The following is a 13,357-nucleotide window of genomic DNA, read 5'->3' as shown; positions in this document are numbered from 1 at the left end:
TAGAAATGAAATCTCAGAACAGGGAACAGGGAAGTTGTGTGGGTGGAAGGTGCATATAAAGGGACTCAGGAATCCTGGTCTGGGCTGATCTTCCTCCTTCAGTGCTTCTCTGGACAGGTGACCTCCAAAGGTGAATTCTCTGCTATCTGGTAAGTCTTCTGCTTGGTGTTTAATTTTGTCAAGAAAAAGGAAGTGGAAGTATGGAGGATGTGGCCAGGACTGGGTGTGAATTCTCTCTCCTAGACTTTCTCTCTCTGCCACTTTTTAAACATCTTTTTACTAAGACATATTAGGGATTGGGTATTGGATGATGATTTATTTACTCCTATAGTAGATGAAAAAGCTTTTTATCACCCTTTTAATTTATTATTTCTTCTTCATGTACATCAGTCTAAATTACCAGTTCATTTAAGAGATCATTCTATTTTAATTCCAATGAGGTCAGAATGGGGTAATTTAATTAAATTATGGGGTTACAATCCACGTATAACAGATAAGTTACCTATTCAGGATAATGGAGATTTTCAACCTGGTATGACATCTAGGATTTTTAGGAATTGGGGATATAAAGGTATTTATTATTTAGCGCAGGTATTGGATGAGACAGGGAAGATAAGGAGTTTTCCTGACCTTTCTGTTACAGTAAGAGGAGGTCCGGGGTCTTTATATGCTTACATGCAATTGGTGAATTATTTGAATAAATTGCAGAGATTGGATTTTTCTAGTGGAGTTTGTGATAGAATTCTTTCTTTTTTAAATCAATGTGATGATGTACCTATTTCAGTTTCTTTATTACCGGTACATAAGTGGTGGTGGAATTTACTTCCTACTGGAAGGAAGGGGAGAGGGAAAAATCCAGAGGGATGGGTTTTATAAGGAAACGGGCTGATGCCTAAAGCTGGATGCTAAAACCACACAACGCAAAACCCCATAGTGCAAAACAGCAGTACAACAGCTAAGCAAAGCACAAATGGACTGCAAATATGCATGAGCAAATGTTTTACAGCTCTTTAAGTTCTAGTCTTGTGTGCATGTTCAGACAAACCCAGAAATGCAAACACACATTGGTGCTGTCCTGCATTTTTAAATATAAGCCTTTTAAAACTTGTTTGTACTTTAAATTTTTATAAGGCTCATATACAAGACTTGTATAAGTGCAGAAGAACAGACACCAACCAGTATGTGCTTCTACTTTTGTTTCGCTCAGCCTCACAGATATGTTTGTTTTTCATTATCAGTGCTTAAACTTGTATGGGCTTCCGTCCGCTTGAAAAAGAAGGCAAAACCCAACGTGGAAAACTGACAAAAACATCTCCTGAAAACCATGTACACTGCCCCCACCTGCTGTTAACTTTTCAGCATTGGAACTATTATTACATTACATTACATTAGTGATTTCTATTCCGCCGTTACCTTGCGGTTCAAGGTGAATTACAAAAAGGATCTATCTGGCCATTTCCAGAGGAATTATAGAATAGTTAGAGAGTAGTCAACTTGGTTCATAGAGATGAGGTGGTTCTTGTGGCGTTAGGTTGTTTTAGAGAGTGGGGAGGCGTTAGGTTGGTTTCGATTGTTGGGTATCATTGATTTTTTTAATAGTATGGTTTTTATTTATTTTCTAAATGTTCTGTAGTCAGGGGTCGTTATCAGCAAAGTAGAGAGTTGGCAGTCCAGTCTCGCCGCTTGTGTGGCCAGGAGGCCATTATACCGTTTTTTCCGTTTAACTTCTCTGATTGGGGGGTATGTGAATGGAGCATGGGCTTTCCTTTGTCTGGTTGAGGTGGTTCGGATTAGACGGTTGTTTAGGTATATTGGGCTGTTTCCGGTATATTGGCTGGCCCGGAACGTCCTCTCCGACATCAGAATTGACGTCGGAAAGACTTCTTGTTGGCAATTAGCAGCAGCAGCGGGGACGTAAGATTGCAGCGGCGTGGACCGGGGGAAAGGAAGGAGAGAGGCTTTTTTTTTTTTTTTCCATGGCAGGGAGGGAAGGATGTAGGCAGGCAAGCTGGCTGGCTTCAGTGTGGCAGGGAGGGAGGGAGATAGGTAGGCAGGCAGGCAGGCTGGCTTTGGGGGTGGACAAAATCTGGAAGGCAGTGGGGGACATAAGGAGGCACTGGGGGCACTAAGGACACAGGATGGAGGCACTGGGGGCACTAAGGACACGGGAAGGAGGTACTGGGGGCACTAAGGACATGGGAAGGAAGGAGGGAGGGAATAGAAAGGGACAATTGTTGGGCATGAGTGCAGAATGAGTGCAGAAAGAAAGAAGTGAAAGAAAGGATACACAGTCAATTAATAGATGTCCCTTTTGATGAAAAAAATAAATGGTCACGTTACCTCTGACTTACTTTCTCTGCAGCAGAGTCGGCAGCTGCGCTGAGGTGCAGGAAGGTCCCGCGATGACTTGTCTGGTGGCTCTGCTCCGGAAGAAGTAAGTTGCGTCAGAGGGGGTGGACCCGGCAGATGCAGTCATTGCGGGACTTTGCCACAACTCCCTGCGTCTGCTGGGTCCACCCCCTCCGACGTAACTTACTTCTTCCGGAGCAGAGCCAGCAGACGAGTCATTGCGGGACCTTCCAGTATGCGGCTGCCGAGTCCGCTCCAGAGCAAGTACATCGGAGTGGGGTGGACTTGCAGCTACAGTCATCACGGGACCTTGCTGCATGAAGGGAGAGAAAGGAGCAGGACTGCTGGAATGGAAGAGTGGTGGAGGGAAAGAAAGGGGGAAGGGTGGTATGGAAGGGTGGTGCTGATGGAATTGATGTACAGAGAAAGGGGAGAGACATAAGGGGGAAGGATATTGGAGGAAAAGATGCTGATTGAAGAGGGGTGGATGGAGAGAGAAAGGGCAGACATTGGATGGTAGTGTGGCGAGTAGAGGGGGAGCCTATGCTGGCTGGAAGTGCAGATGGGAGAGATAAGGGAGCAAATGCAGGAAGGGAGGAGAGAAAGAGGGGAGCAGACGCTGGATGGAAGTGGACAGAGAGAGGAGAAGGTACTAGATGGAAGGGTTGGAGAAAGAGGGTACATGATGGAAGGAGAGGATAAATAAAAGGAGGGCACATGATGGGGAGCAAAGGATTGAGTTAGGGAAACACTGGAGGGGTGAGGGAAAGAGGTGGCAAGCTTAGGTAGACAGTAAAAAAGGAAATTGATGAGAGGGTAATAAGAACGTAATCTAGACAGATGCAGAAAATAAATTGAAAAGGAAAATGAGGGAAAAAAGGGAGAGGGATTGCAGAGGAAAGGTGTGGGAGAGGGAAGGAGAGGAGAGAGATGCCAGACCAATGGGGGTGAAAGGTGAGATGGAAGGGGGAGGCATACAGTTTCCGGAAGGGGCATAGAGGGAGAGAAGATGCCATATAGGGGAAGAGAGACGGCATTCAGTGGATGGAAGGAAGAGAGTTACAAGAATAAGAGGAAAGCAGAAGCCACAGAAGACAAAAGGTAGAAAAAAATGTTCTATTTATTTATTGCTTTAGGAGATATGTGTCACTGTTTCTGTGGTGCATTGTATGCAGAGTCCAGCTTCTTGCTGGTTCAATTTAACCTTTGTCTATGTATTTCTATTTTATTCCCCCTTTTACAAAACTGTGGAGCGTTTTTTAGCACCAGCCATGGTGGTAGCAGCTCTGATGCTCAGAATTCTATGAGCATCAGAGCTGTTACCTCCATGGCTAAAATCCTAGTTGCATCTGTATTTTTTGTGTGCCTTTTGTTGCCTTGGTTGACCTCAATAAACATGATATATGATATATATATATATATATATATATATATATATAAATCCACACTACGGTTTTGTAAAAGAGGGAGGGGTTAGTTTGTGATTACATATTCCATACTAGGCGAAAGTGTTTTGTGTGTTCGAAAGACATGGTTTTTTGTTAGGATTGATTGCAGGATTGATCTGTACTAGTCTGGCTTGTTTAGTTTTACAATGGGTGTATTGATGTTGTACTGCTCATTGCAGTATGTAAGATGCTACCTTTTCCTAGGTACTCATGTGTGATGTGTGGATTGTTACTAAAAATCAAGTTTTCATACAGATGGGGGGGGAGGGGTGTCAAAAAATGATGGGTCCCGGGTGTCACATATGCTAGGTATGCCATTGCTAGGAGGTCACTTTTGTGATTCTGCCTCTTGAGTCTGAAAAGTGGGTTATCCTAGATATTAAGATCTACTACAGCTGAAGATCAGAGGTTCAGCAACACAAATTACACCCAAAGAAATGCTTTGAGTTTCTTCTCTCTCAGGTTGCAAGGACTGTAATGAGCTGGGAGCTGATACAACTTATTGCAAAGAGGTTTAAAGCCAAAATGATAGATGTGGCCAGCAGCATACAAGTGATAAGGGTGACAAATGAAGGAAACAAATTCCCAGGGAGAAACCAGGACCAGAGAGAATATCAGAAGAAAAACTGAGATAGACTTGGAGGAGTAAAGCCTGGAATAAGAACAGAAGATCCTCAGTTCTTGGGGAGAGAGGGGTACAGTCTGGGATAAGCACAGAGAGTCCTGGGTGGTGGGGGGAATGATGGGTAAATTCTGGTATAAGCAGAGAGTACCCTCGGTGGTGAGGGAGAGAGGTGTAAAGGAAACCCAGGATTACCACAGAGAATCATCCGCAGCGTGGAATGAGGAACAAAGCCTGGTATAAGCACAGGGGTTTCTCAGCAGTGAGGGAGTGAGGCGTAAGGCCTGGGATAACCATAGAGGATTCTCAGCACTTTATAAATGCAGATAAAAATAAGGAAACATCAATGCTTTGTTACTTTTTAAGAGGGATATTTGATGTAATAAGTAAAAAGGTGTAGTAGGCGTTAGTCCACTTTTAAAGGTGATATATAGAAATTAAAAAAAAAACATGTGGGAAATAACATGATACACTTTTTTTTGGACTAAATGCATTTTTTGGTTAGCTTTCAAAGGTAACCCTTCTTCAGATCAGCATTTTCTGATGTGAAAAAGGGTTACTTTCGAAAGTTACTCAAAAAATGCATTATTAGTCCAATCAAAATGGTATCACGTTATTTCCTTTGTTTTATTTCTGTATATTGGCTGACATAGGCCCTCTTTTACGAAGCCACGGTAGAGGTTTCTACCATGGCCCAGGGCGCTAAATGCTCCAACACTTATAGAATTATACGAGCATAGGAGCATTTAGCGCTCTGGGCCGTGGTAGAAACCTCTACTGTGGCTTAGTAAAAAGGGGGGAATAAGATGAAAATTAAAAAGCCTTCTGGTTACCCGATGTCATTATTTTATATGTTGTTAACCACTGTGACCTGTAATTCAGAACTAGAAGTATATGAAGACCAGAACAAATGTAAATATAAACATCTTTCTTATCTTGTCCCAGGTCCCTCTGCTCCTGTTGCTGGAAACACAAGCGTGAAGATGGCACCTGTGACTGCCACAGTCCTTGCACTGTTCGGTAGGTTAATGTTTCAGCATCTGAGCAAACAAACAAAACACTTCCAGTCCAGTAGCTATTTCTAGCTTGATAAACTGTTTTGGTCATCAGCCCCTTAATTCTTAGTTTTTAATTCAGAACTGAGCAGTTTGGAGGGGTGGGGTGGGGAATCAGAACAAGCACAGACAGATCTTTTTTATACCCTGAGATCTTTCATAGAAAAAGGAAGGATAGAGTCTTGGCTCATATGCTGTGGTGTCAGAGACTCTTGAGAATAGGTTTCACCACAGTGCTGGCTCTGACACTTTACCTTTTATTTATTTGACTTGGCAATTTCTTCTCGCATATATGGGCTTCCAGCTTAGTTAGAACCAGCATCTGTTGGGCAATGGAGCCAATTACAATTCACTAGATTTCCACTTCATTTTTCCAGATCCTCAAGCTTGCTCAGCATTTGAGCAACAATCCTAAGTCAGATATCTTGGCCCATTCTGGAACTCAGTATGTATGTTTCCTACATTCAGCCAGTAGGTGATGCTTCCTTTCACTGATGGACCCTAGAGAGTGATGCGGGGATAAAAATTCATCCCAATTCCCTCCCCGCAACCAAAGATTTTTTCCTGTTCCTACACCATTCCCACAGTGAAGTGTACTTTGTAACCCAGTTCCCTCACCAACCCGTGTTTTTCATCCCTGTCCCCTCACCATCCCCACAGTTTTAATTTTCTTTCCCACATCTCCCCGCTCCAAAGCAAAAAGGTAGATTTTATGTTACTTTAGTCTAATACACCTCCTGGTTAATTATCTCTAAGAAAAAAAAAAAAGTCAATGCACAGTCAGTGCTAACAGAAAACCATATCTTTTTCATATACACACAACAAAAAGACACCCTCAACAAGAATGGAATAAGTAATTACAAACTAGAAATAGAAATTTGCAGACAAATGTTAAACTGAACTACCAAGAAGCCAGACTCTGCATACACTGCAATACCACAGAAATAGAAACAGTGATGCATATCCCCTAATACTGAGCAAAATATAAAGGTAGATGTAAATTTGAAAAAGCTGATGAACAACAATTACTATTTTACAAATTAACAAATAGAAATAAAACAAAAAATGAAAAATAGCATAATACCTTGTACATTTTTCAATTAGCTTTCAGAGGCCAAACCCCCTTCCTCAGGTCAGTACAGTATTCTGCTGTTATAGTATCCTGTCCTGACTTGAGGAAGGGGGTTTTGGTTCCTAAAAGTTAGTCAAAAATATATTAAAATTAGTCTATTAAAAAGATCACCTCATTTCAGTATTCTATTTGTAAGCATTTATCAACACAGCTAAAGTACTACTTTATCCTAAAGAGAAAAAAAATGCATTTTTCCCCCCTACTTTTGTCATCTCTGGTTTCTGCTTTCCTCATGTTTTCTTCACCGTCTGCCTTCCATCCTGCATCTGTTTTTTTTCTGCCCCTTCCATCCCCAATTGGGTGTATCATTTCTCTCTTCTCCCCTCGTGGATACCTCTCTCTTTCAGGATGTTGCAGATAGAAAGTTCTGGCTTGACTCCTATGGTCCTGCGTCTTTCTTCAAACTGAACAGGTCTCCGGTGGTGACAGTGATTCCCACACACTGCCTGCTGCTGCTGACCCTAAAGGTTTCCCCTCTGCTATGAAGCAGGAAGTTTACAGCAGAGGGGAAGCTTCCAGGTCAGTGACAGGCAGCATGTGGGAATCACTGCCATCACCGGGAACATGTTCAGCTTGGAGAAACGCAGGACCATAGGAGCGGAGCTGGTAAGCATAGGGATTTGGGGATAACTTCCCCATTACTACGGGAATGCCACGATAACATTCCCTGTTCCTGCGGCACTATCATGGAACACCATTACCATGGTATTCCCAGGGGATTCTCCAAAGTGCTCCCTTTTACAGTGGGTAACCATTCCTGTGCCACTCTCTGGTTCTGAGTGCTGCTAGAGAACTCACAGGAAAGACAAAAGAAGAAAAAACATCCACACAAAAAATGCAAAAAAAGGCACAGAGATGACCTTATAAAAATACTATTGTGGTAGTGTTGATCCACAAGGACTTGACATGGACCTTGTTTCGACATCGCTGCCTACATCAGAGGTCGAACATCATCTATAGCAGTGGTTTCAAACTCGCAGCCCGGGGGCCACATGTGGCCCTCCATGTACTATTATGAGGCCCTCGGTATGTTTATCATAATCACAAAAGTAAAATAAAACAGTTTCTTGATCATATGTCTCTTTAGCTATAAATGAGAATATTATTATTACGACTTAGCCAAAAGGAAAGATTTATAAACTATAAAGAGTTTTACCTCATGCAAAACTGTCATTTCTTTAATAAGACATTAATTCTTTTTTCTGAGGCCCTCCAAGTACCTGCAAATCCAAAATGTGGCCCTGCAAAGAGTTTGATTTCGAAACCACTGATCTATAGGGATAAGATAAGAGGAATATCAACAAGAAAAAGCATAACATGTGTGCTAAACATAAGTCATAAAATCATAAATATAAAAATACCAAAATAGAATTAAAAAAATATTTGAATCTACTACATGCATAATCAGATAAACAACACTGTCTGCCTTCCATTAACTCAAATAGAATAAACCATATAATTATTTGCAATAAAAAAGATGTGTATTAAAAGTGAGATTACAGTAGTGACATTTAAAACGGTAAAAGGGGACTTTTGTGTAGTGGCATACGATCATGATCACAGAGTGATGTGAATTTTGTGAAGAGAGACAATGAGGTAATTATGACACCATTTGAGATTTGAGATCCTCTAGAGTTATATGGGGGCATAGGCGTTGGAACGGGGAAGGCCACAGGGACCATGGCCTCCCCCCCCAAATTGGTGGTCGCCGGTGGTGTCCGCTCTCACACCCATTTCCCAGCGTTGTACCTTAAATCTTCCGGGGGCACCCCCAGGCTGCGGACGTTGTCCTTGACTGTAAGGGTGTCATTTCCCCAGGAAAAGGATGGACGGGGCTATGTGCAAGTATCTCTATGTATCCAGAGGAGTTCAGTTTTTGACGCGTTTAAATGTAATTTATATACTGTCATCCAGTTCTTTATTTCAGTTAAGCAGCAGTGAAGTTTTTTGATTTGTGCATCTCGGTGTTGACCTAGGTGGAGGTAGAACTGTATGTCATCAGTGAATGAGTGGATTCTGATTTGGTATTTTTCTGCAATGTCACATACTGGTCTGACATAGAGACTGAAGAGGAGTGGGGCTAGTAAGGCACTATCGGGCACTCTGTAGTGTGATGGCTTTAGTTCAGATAAGGAAGGTCCTAGCAGTAATCTCTGTGATCTTTCATTTAGGAAAGAGGAGAATTATCCCAGTGCAATGTCGTGAATTCCAATAGTATGTAGTATGGGCAAGAGAAGAGAGTGGTCCATAGAGTCAAAAGCGGCACTTAGGTCTAATAGTACCAGCAAAGCATTCCTCTCATCCAGGATTTTCCAGCAGTCATCTATGATGTCTAGTAGCACTGTTTCCATGCTATGATGTTTTCTGAAGCCTAATTGAAAGTTGAGAGGGTGGCATTTGTCTCCAAGAAGTCTTGTAGTTGTGTGAGCACTATTTTTTTCTAATATTTTTGAGACTGGTCTAAAGCTGCTTGGATTGTCTGGGTCCATGGTGAGGTTTTTGAGGAATGATCTCAACATAGCAGATTTCAAGCTTTGTGGTATTTCGCCTGAGTTTAAGGACTTGTTTATTAAAGGTAAGATGGATTCCAAGAATACTTCATTTGTTGCTAGGAGTGTAACGGAGACCGAGATTGTGGGGTGTAGGAAGTCCACTATACTTTTTTAGGTCATCTTAGGAAAGTGGTTTGAAGCTGTTAGGGGTTTCTGTTTTGTGTGAGTTGTCATGTTGTATATCCTTTGGGATGTTCGGCAGAGCTTTAGCCTCTGAGTCTAGAATTGCATGTATCTTTGATATTTTGTTGTGGAAGAAAGTAGAGACGGATTCGCTGTCTAAGTCTGTTTATTGGGAGTAGTTTGATCCTTGGGAGGAGGAGAACAAGTTTTTTTGATAATGTGAACATGGCCTTTGACTTGCTCCGGATCTTGGATAGTAGATTAGTGAAATGTACCTTTTTTGTTTTGAGTGTCGCTAGTTTATTATCCTAATTATTTCTTTTTTTTTTTTTTTTTTTTTTTGGGGGGGGGTGGTCTTCAAGTTTAAAGAATAACTTCTCTCTTGACAAGGGCTTGATGGATGCTGTGTAAAAATTTTCCTATTGTATTTTATAGTGATTTCAGTTTTCTTTAATAGTGTCTTTTTGGATTGTGTATAATACTTGAAAATTCAATTAAAAAAAGTTTGGATGGAACTAAACTAGAATTTTCCACACAAATAACATCTTTAAAAAAGAAAATAAAAAGTTTAAAAGATACTCCTATAATTAAAGAGAAACTTGTATTACATAAGAAGATTATGCTCTTCGAAAATCATAATAGATTAAATATCATTTTATGAACTTTCCAAGATCTCCTGGTTGAAGTACTTAAAATTTCCTCACAAAATATTTTTCCATTAACAAAGGTTTACTATAGTCTTTCAAGAAACTCAGGAGAGTCTTCAGAGGTTAGGTTTCAAGAAACAAAGCATGTTGAACTCAGTTTATCAGCAATATTTGAAACAACCATGAGTATGGATTCAGAAAAATTGATATTGGCATTGTTTGCCTTTGAACAAGATGTTAATTTAGGTCCCCCTTTTACAAAGCTGTGGTTCAGGTTTGTACCATGAGCAGGTGAGGTAAATGCTCCAACACTCATAGGAATTCTGAGCGTCAGAGCATTTACTTTGCCAGCCCGAGATATAAACCTCTACCACGGTTTTATAAAAACCAGCATTAGTATTGAAATTATACTTTCAGAATTCCCAAGTCCTTTTCTATGCAGGTGGAGATGCCGAAACACAGCCCATATTGGGTCTTTGTGAATGTTTTGCACATGTTGAACTTGTAATAAATATTACGTGCATATATCAACACTGTTTCAGTTGTAACTTTTCTTAGGTCATCTCTGTCTGCTCCTTTTTCTGCCTCAAGTGAAATTCGATCTCCAAGCAGCCAGTGGAGAAAAACTGGGCCTAGCAACAATATGCTTCTTTTCTGTTAATAGCAGTTTGCCAGATTGCTGAGTGTCTCAGAGAAATGCATGTGTCATTCATCTGTGATAAGTAGGTGAGATAGACATGGGGAAAGCCACTTTGTGCCCTGGGATCAGTAACATGAAATGTTTCTATTATTTGGGTTTCTTCCAGGTTCTTGTGGCCTTGATTGGTCACTATGGAACAAGGTCACTGGGCTAGATGGACCATTACCATCTGTATTTTGCCCAAGTCCTTATGAGTTTAGGGCAGATAACAATAAATGAATTTCTGGAAATATACCCAGATAAACAGTGCAATGCCAGTAAATTCCTTAACATACAAATCAAATTGGACAGAAATCATAATCTAATTTCAAAATTTCTTAAATAAAAATATTTTTAAAAGCTGCCTAAAAACCGTATATTGAACTTCTGATCTAATTAAAAATGGTAAATCATTAAAGGTTAGAGGTGCCTGATAAATGTATTCTATTGAGTAAGTGACGTAATTTGTTTTGGGGAAGGAATAGCCAGTATGACTATTCTTATGTAATTATGTTCATTATGATATCGTACAAGTGTGTATATTTCTTTCTTCTGTCTCTTTTTCTTCTGCAGTGCTTTTGTCCTCCACCTTCGCTGATGTCCCCCAGGCTGAGCCTCCAGAGCTTTTTGACAGTGAACCCTTCTCCAAAGAGGCTGATGACAAGACCCATATCCTGGTGCGTCAGGCTGCAGGTCATAGGTTCTATGACATGTACCATGGGACCAGTGAGCAGGGTGCAACATCCATAATCCAGAGGGGCTTCAAACCTTCTGCAGATGGCATGCTAGGACGTGGGGTCTATGTGACTAGAGACATCAGAAATGTTCGACATTACCCTATGGGATTGGCCGCAGCAAACCGTATCATGCTTAAAGTTAAGGTTCGTGTTGGCAAGGTGAAGAAGATTGACAGTGTGAACCACCCCCTGCGGAAAACATGGCATAATCATGGCTACGACACTGCCTGGGTGCCCCCAAATTCGCCCCAGTGGATCAGCCCCCTGACAGAAAACTGTGTCTGGGACCCATGCAGGATAAAAGTGATAGCTGTGGTCGAGGGTCCAGCTGCAGCTGTAGGACGCCTGAAGTCCTTGCTGCATAGTATGAAGGCCAATCACTGCGAACCATGGTTGATGTGTTAGGAGCCAATCTTTATAAAAAGAAAATGTGTGTATGTGCTTGCTTGTGCTTATTATAGTAACAGAGGGGTCAGTGTTCAAAGGGATTTAATTGGTCAGGAGAATCTCTTACCCAGTTCATTTATACTGGTTGGCTCAGGACTTGATATGTGTACACTAAAATTCCATCTAATGGATATTCTGTAAATACTTGCCTGTCTTGCATAGCGGGTATACACACATAGGTAGAGTTTAGGCATAGTATGGGCAGGACCCTCATCCAAGTTTTATTAAAATCTGAAATCCCGCCAATCACAAAGTGTCTAAGCAGCTTACAATATAATTATAAATAAAAAGGGGGGGGGGGTATTGTATAAACATAACATGACTGTTCAGGAAGAAGGGATGAACTACATTAAAAGATTATAAAGTTAAAATAAAAATAGATAAAAACCAAAAATGGAAGACACATAAGGGAAATGAAGGTCAGAAAGCTCAGTCCGACTAGCCAAGATCAGCTTACAATCATATAATGTTAATAGTAATGACAATAAAGGGTCCTAAAAAACTTAAGAAGATGCATCGGAAAACACACACAAAAAAATCTAATGTAATCTAATCTCGTCTTCTGTTTATATACTGGATCATGTCCCGAAGGAACTCGACTCAGTTCATAAGTAATTAAGATCAGAATATATAACAAAATATAATCCTAAAAGAATAAAGATGCTGTTAATGCATCACTTCATAAATTCACTAATAGTTAAGACCAAGATATAGAATAGAATATAAAACTAAAAAGAATAAAATATGCTATTGATGCGACACTTCAGTTGGTGAGCCACTAAGGTATTGCATGAACAACCAAGTTTTTAGATTTTTTTCAAAATTGTTGTAGCTGACCTATCAATCTTACAGAGTCAGGAAGTTTCTACCAGGTCTGAAGTCTAAGATGAATTGAAAGTCGATTCCATAGTTCAGGCACTTGACAAGAAAAAATTGAGCTATGAATGGAATCTAAAAAGATTTCCCTAAATGTAGGGATCACCAGACAATTTTGATTGTTAGATCTTAAAGTTCTTGAGGCAACATAAGGTGTAAGATATCTACTGAGATAAGAAGGGGCCTCTACAGTGCGGACTTTAAAAGTCAACATGCATGTCGCTTAAAGAATTCTTTAAGTTATACACATATCTTCAGAATAGGAGAAAGACATATCAGCCAGATATGGGAGAATCTAATCTTCTATTTGTGGTTGCTCATACCTATACAGGCTCAAGGCGACTGTAAAGAGAGGTATAAGGGGAGAGAAAGAGGAGGGAGATAGGTAGGAGGGAGAGGAAGGGGAGAGAAAAAGAGGGGGAGAGAGGAGAAAGGGAGAGAGGAGAGGGTAAAGGAGATTAACAGATGGGTTTTCAGTTTTCTTCAGAAGATGATGTGGCAAGCCACTGCTTGGACTGCTGCTACTATTTGAATTTTTGCCAGATAGTTGTGACTTGGATTGGCCTTTGTGAAGATTGGATACTGGGCTAGATGGACTATTGGCCTGACCCAGTAAAGCTATTCTTATGTTCTTATGTACATGCAAGTATTTACACCGGCTCCATAACTGGGGTTAAGGGCTCACACCAA

General features: G+C 40.8%; 1 protein-coding gene across 1 annotated transcript; it reads left to right on the top strand.

Moving 5' to 3' along the window:
• Positions 1-11: 11 nt before the first annotated feature.
• On the top strand, positions 12-13,075 carry LOC117365226. The gene is made up of 3 exons (XM_033955340.1): positions 12-149; positions 5,365-5,439; positions 11,181-13,075. The coding sequence occupies exons 2-3, from the start codon at positions 5,403-5,405 to the stop codon at positions 11,747-11,749; spliced, it is 606 nt and encodes a 201-aa protein (XP_033811231.1). The 5' UTR covers positions 12-149; positions 5,365-5,402; the 3' UTR covers positions 11,750-13,075.
• Positions 13,076-13,357: the final 282 nt, after the last annotated feature.

The sequence above is a fragment of the Geotrypetes seraphini genome, chromosome 8 (genome assembly GCF_902459505.1).
Source record: "Geotrypetes seraphini chromosome 8, aGeoSer1.1, whole genome shotgun sequence".
Classification (NCBI taxonomy): Eukaryota; Metazoa; Chordata; class Amphibia; order Gymnophiona; family Dermophiidae; genus Geotrypetes; species Geotrypetes seraphini.
The sequence above is the reverse complement of the archived record's forward strand: the minus strand, read 5'-3'. Positions and strand labels throughout refer to the sequence as shown.

Excerpts from the sequence above, each read along its gene's own strand:
- LOC117365226 (XM_033955340.1), top strand. The coding sequence starts at position 5,403 with ATGGCACCTGTGACTGCCACAGTCCTTGCACTGTTCG. Across the intron at positions 5,440-11,180 it reads CACAGTCCTTGCACTGTTCG|TGCTTTTGTCCTCCACCTTC; the intron begins GTAGGTTAATGT and ends TTTCTTCTGCAG.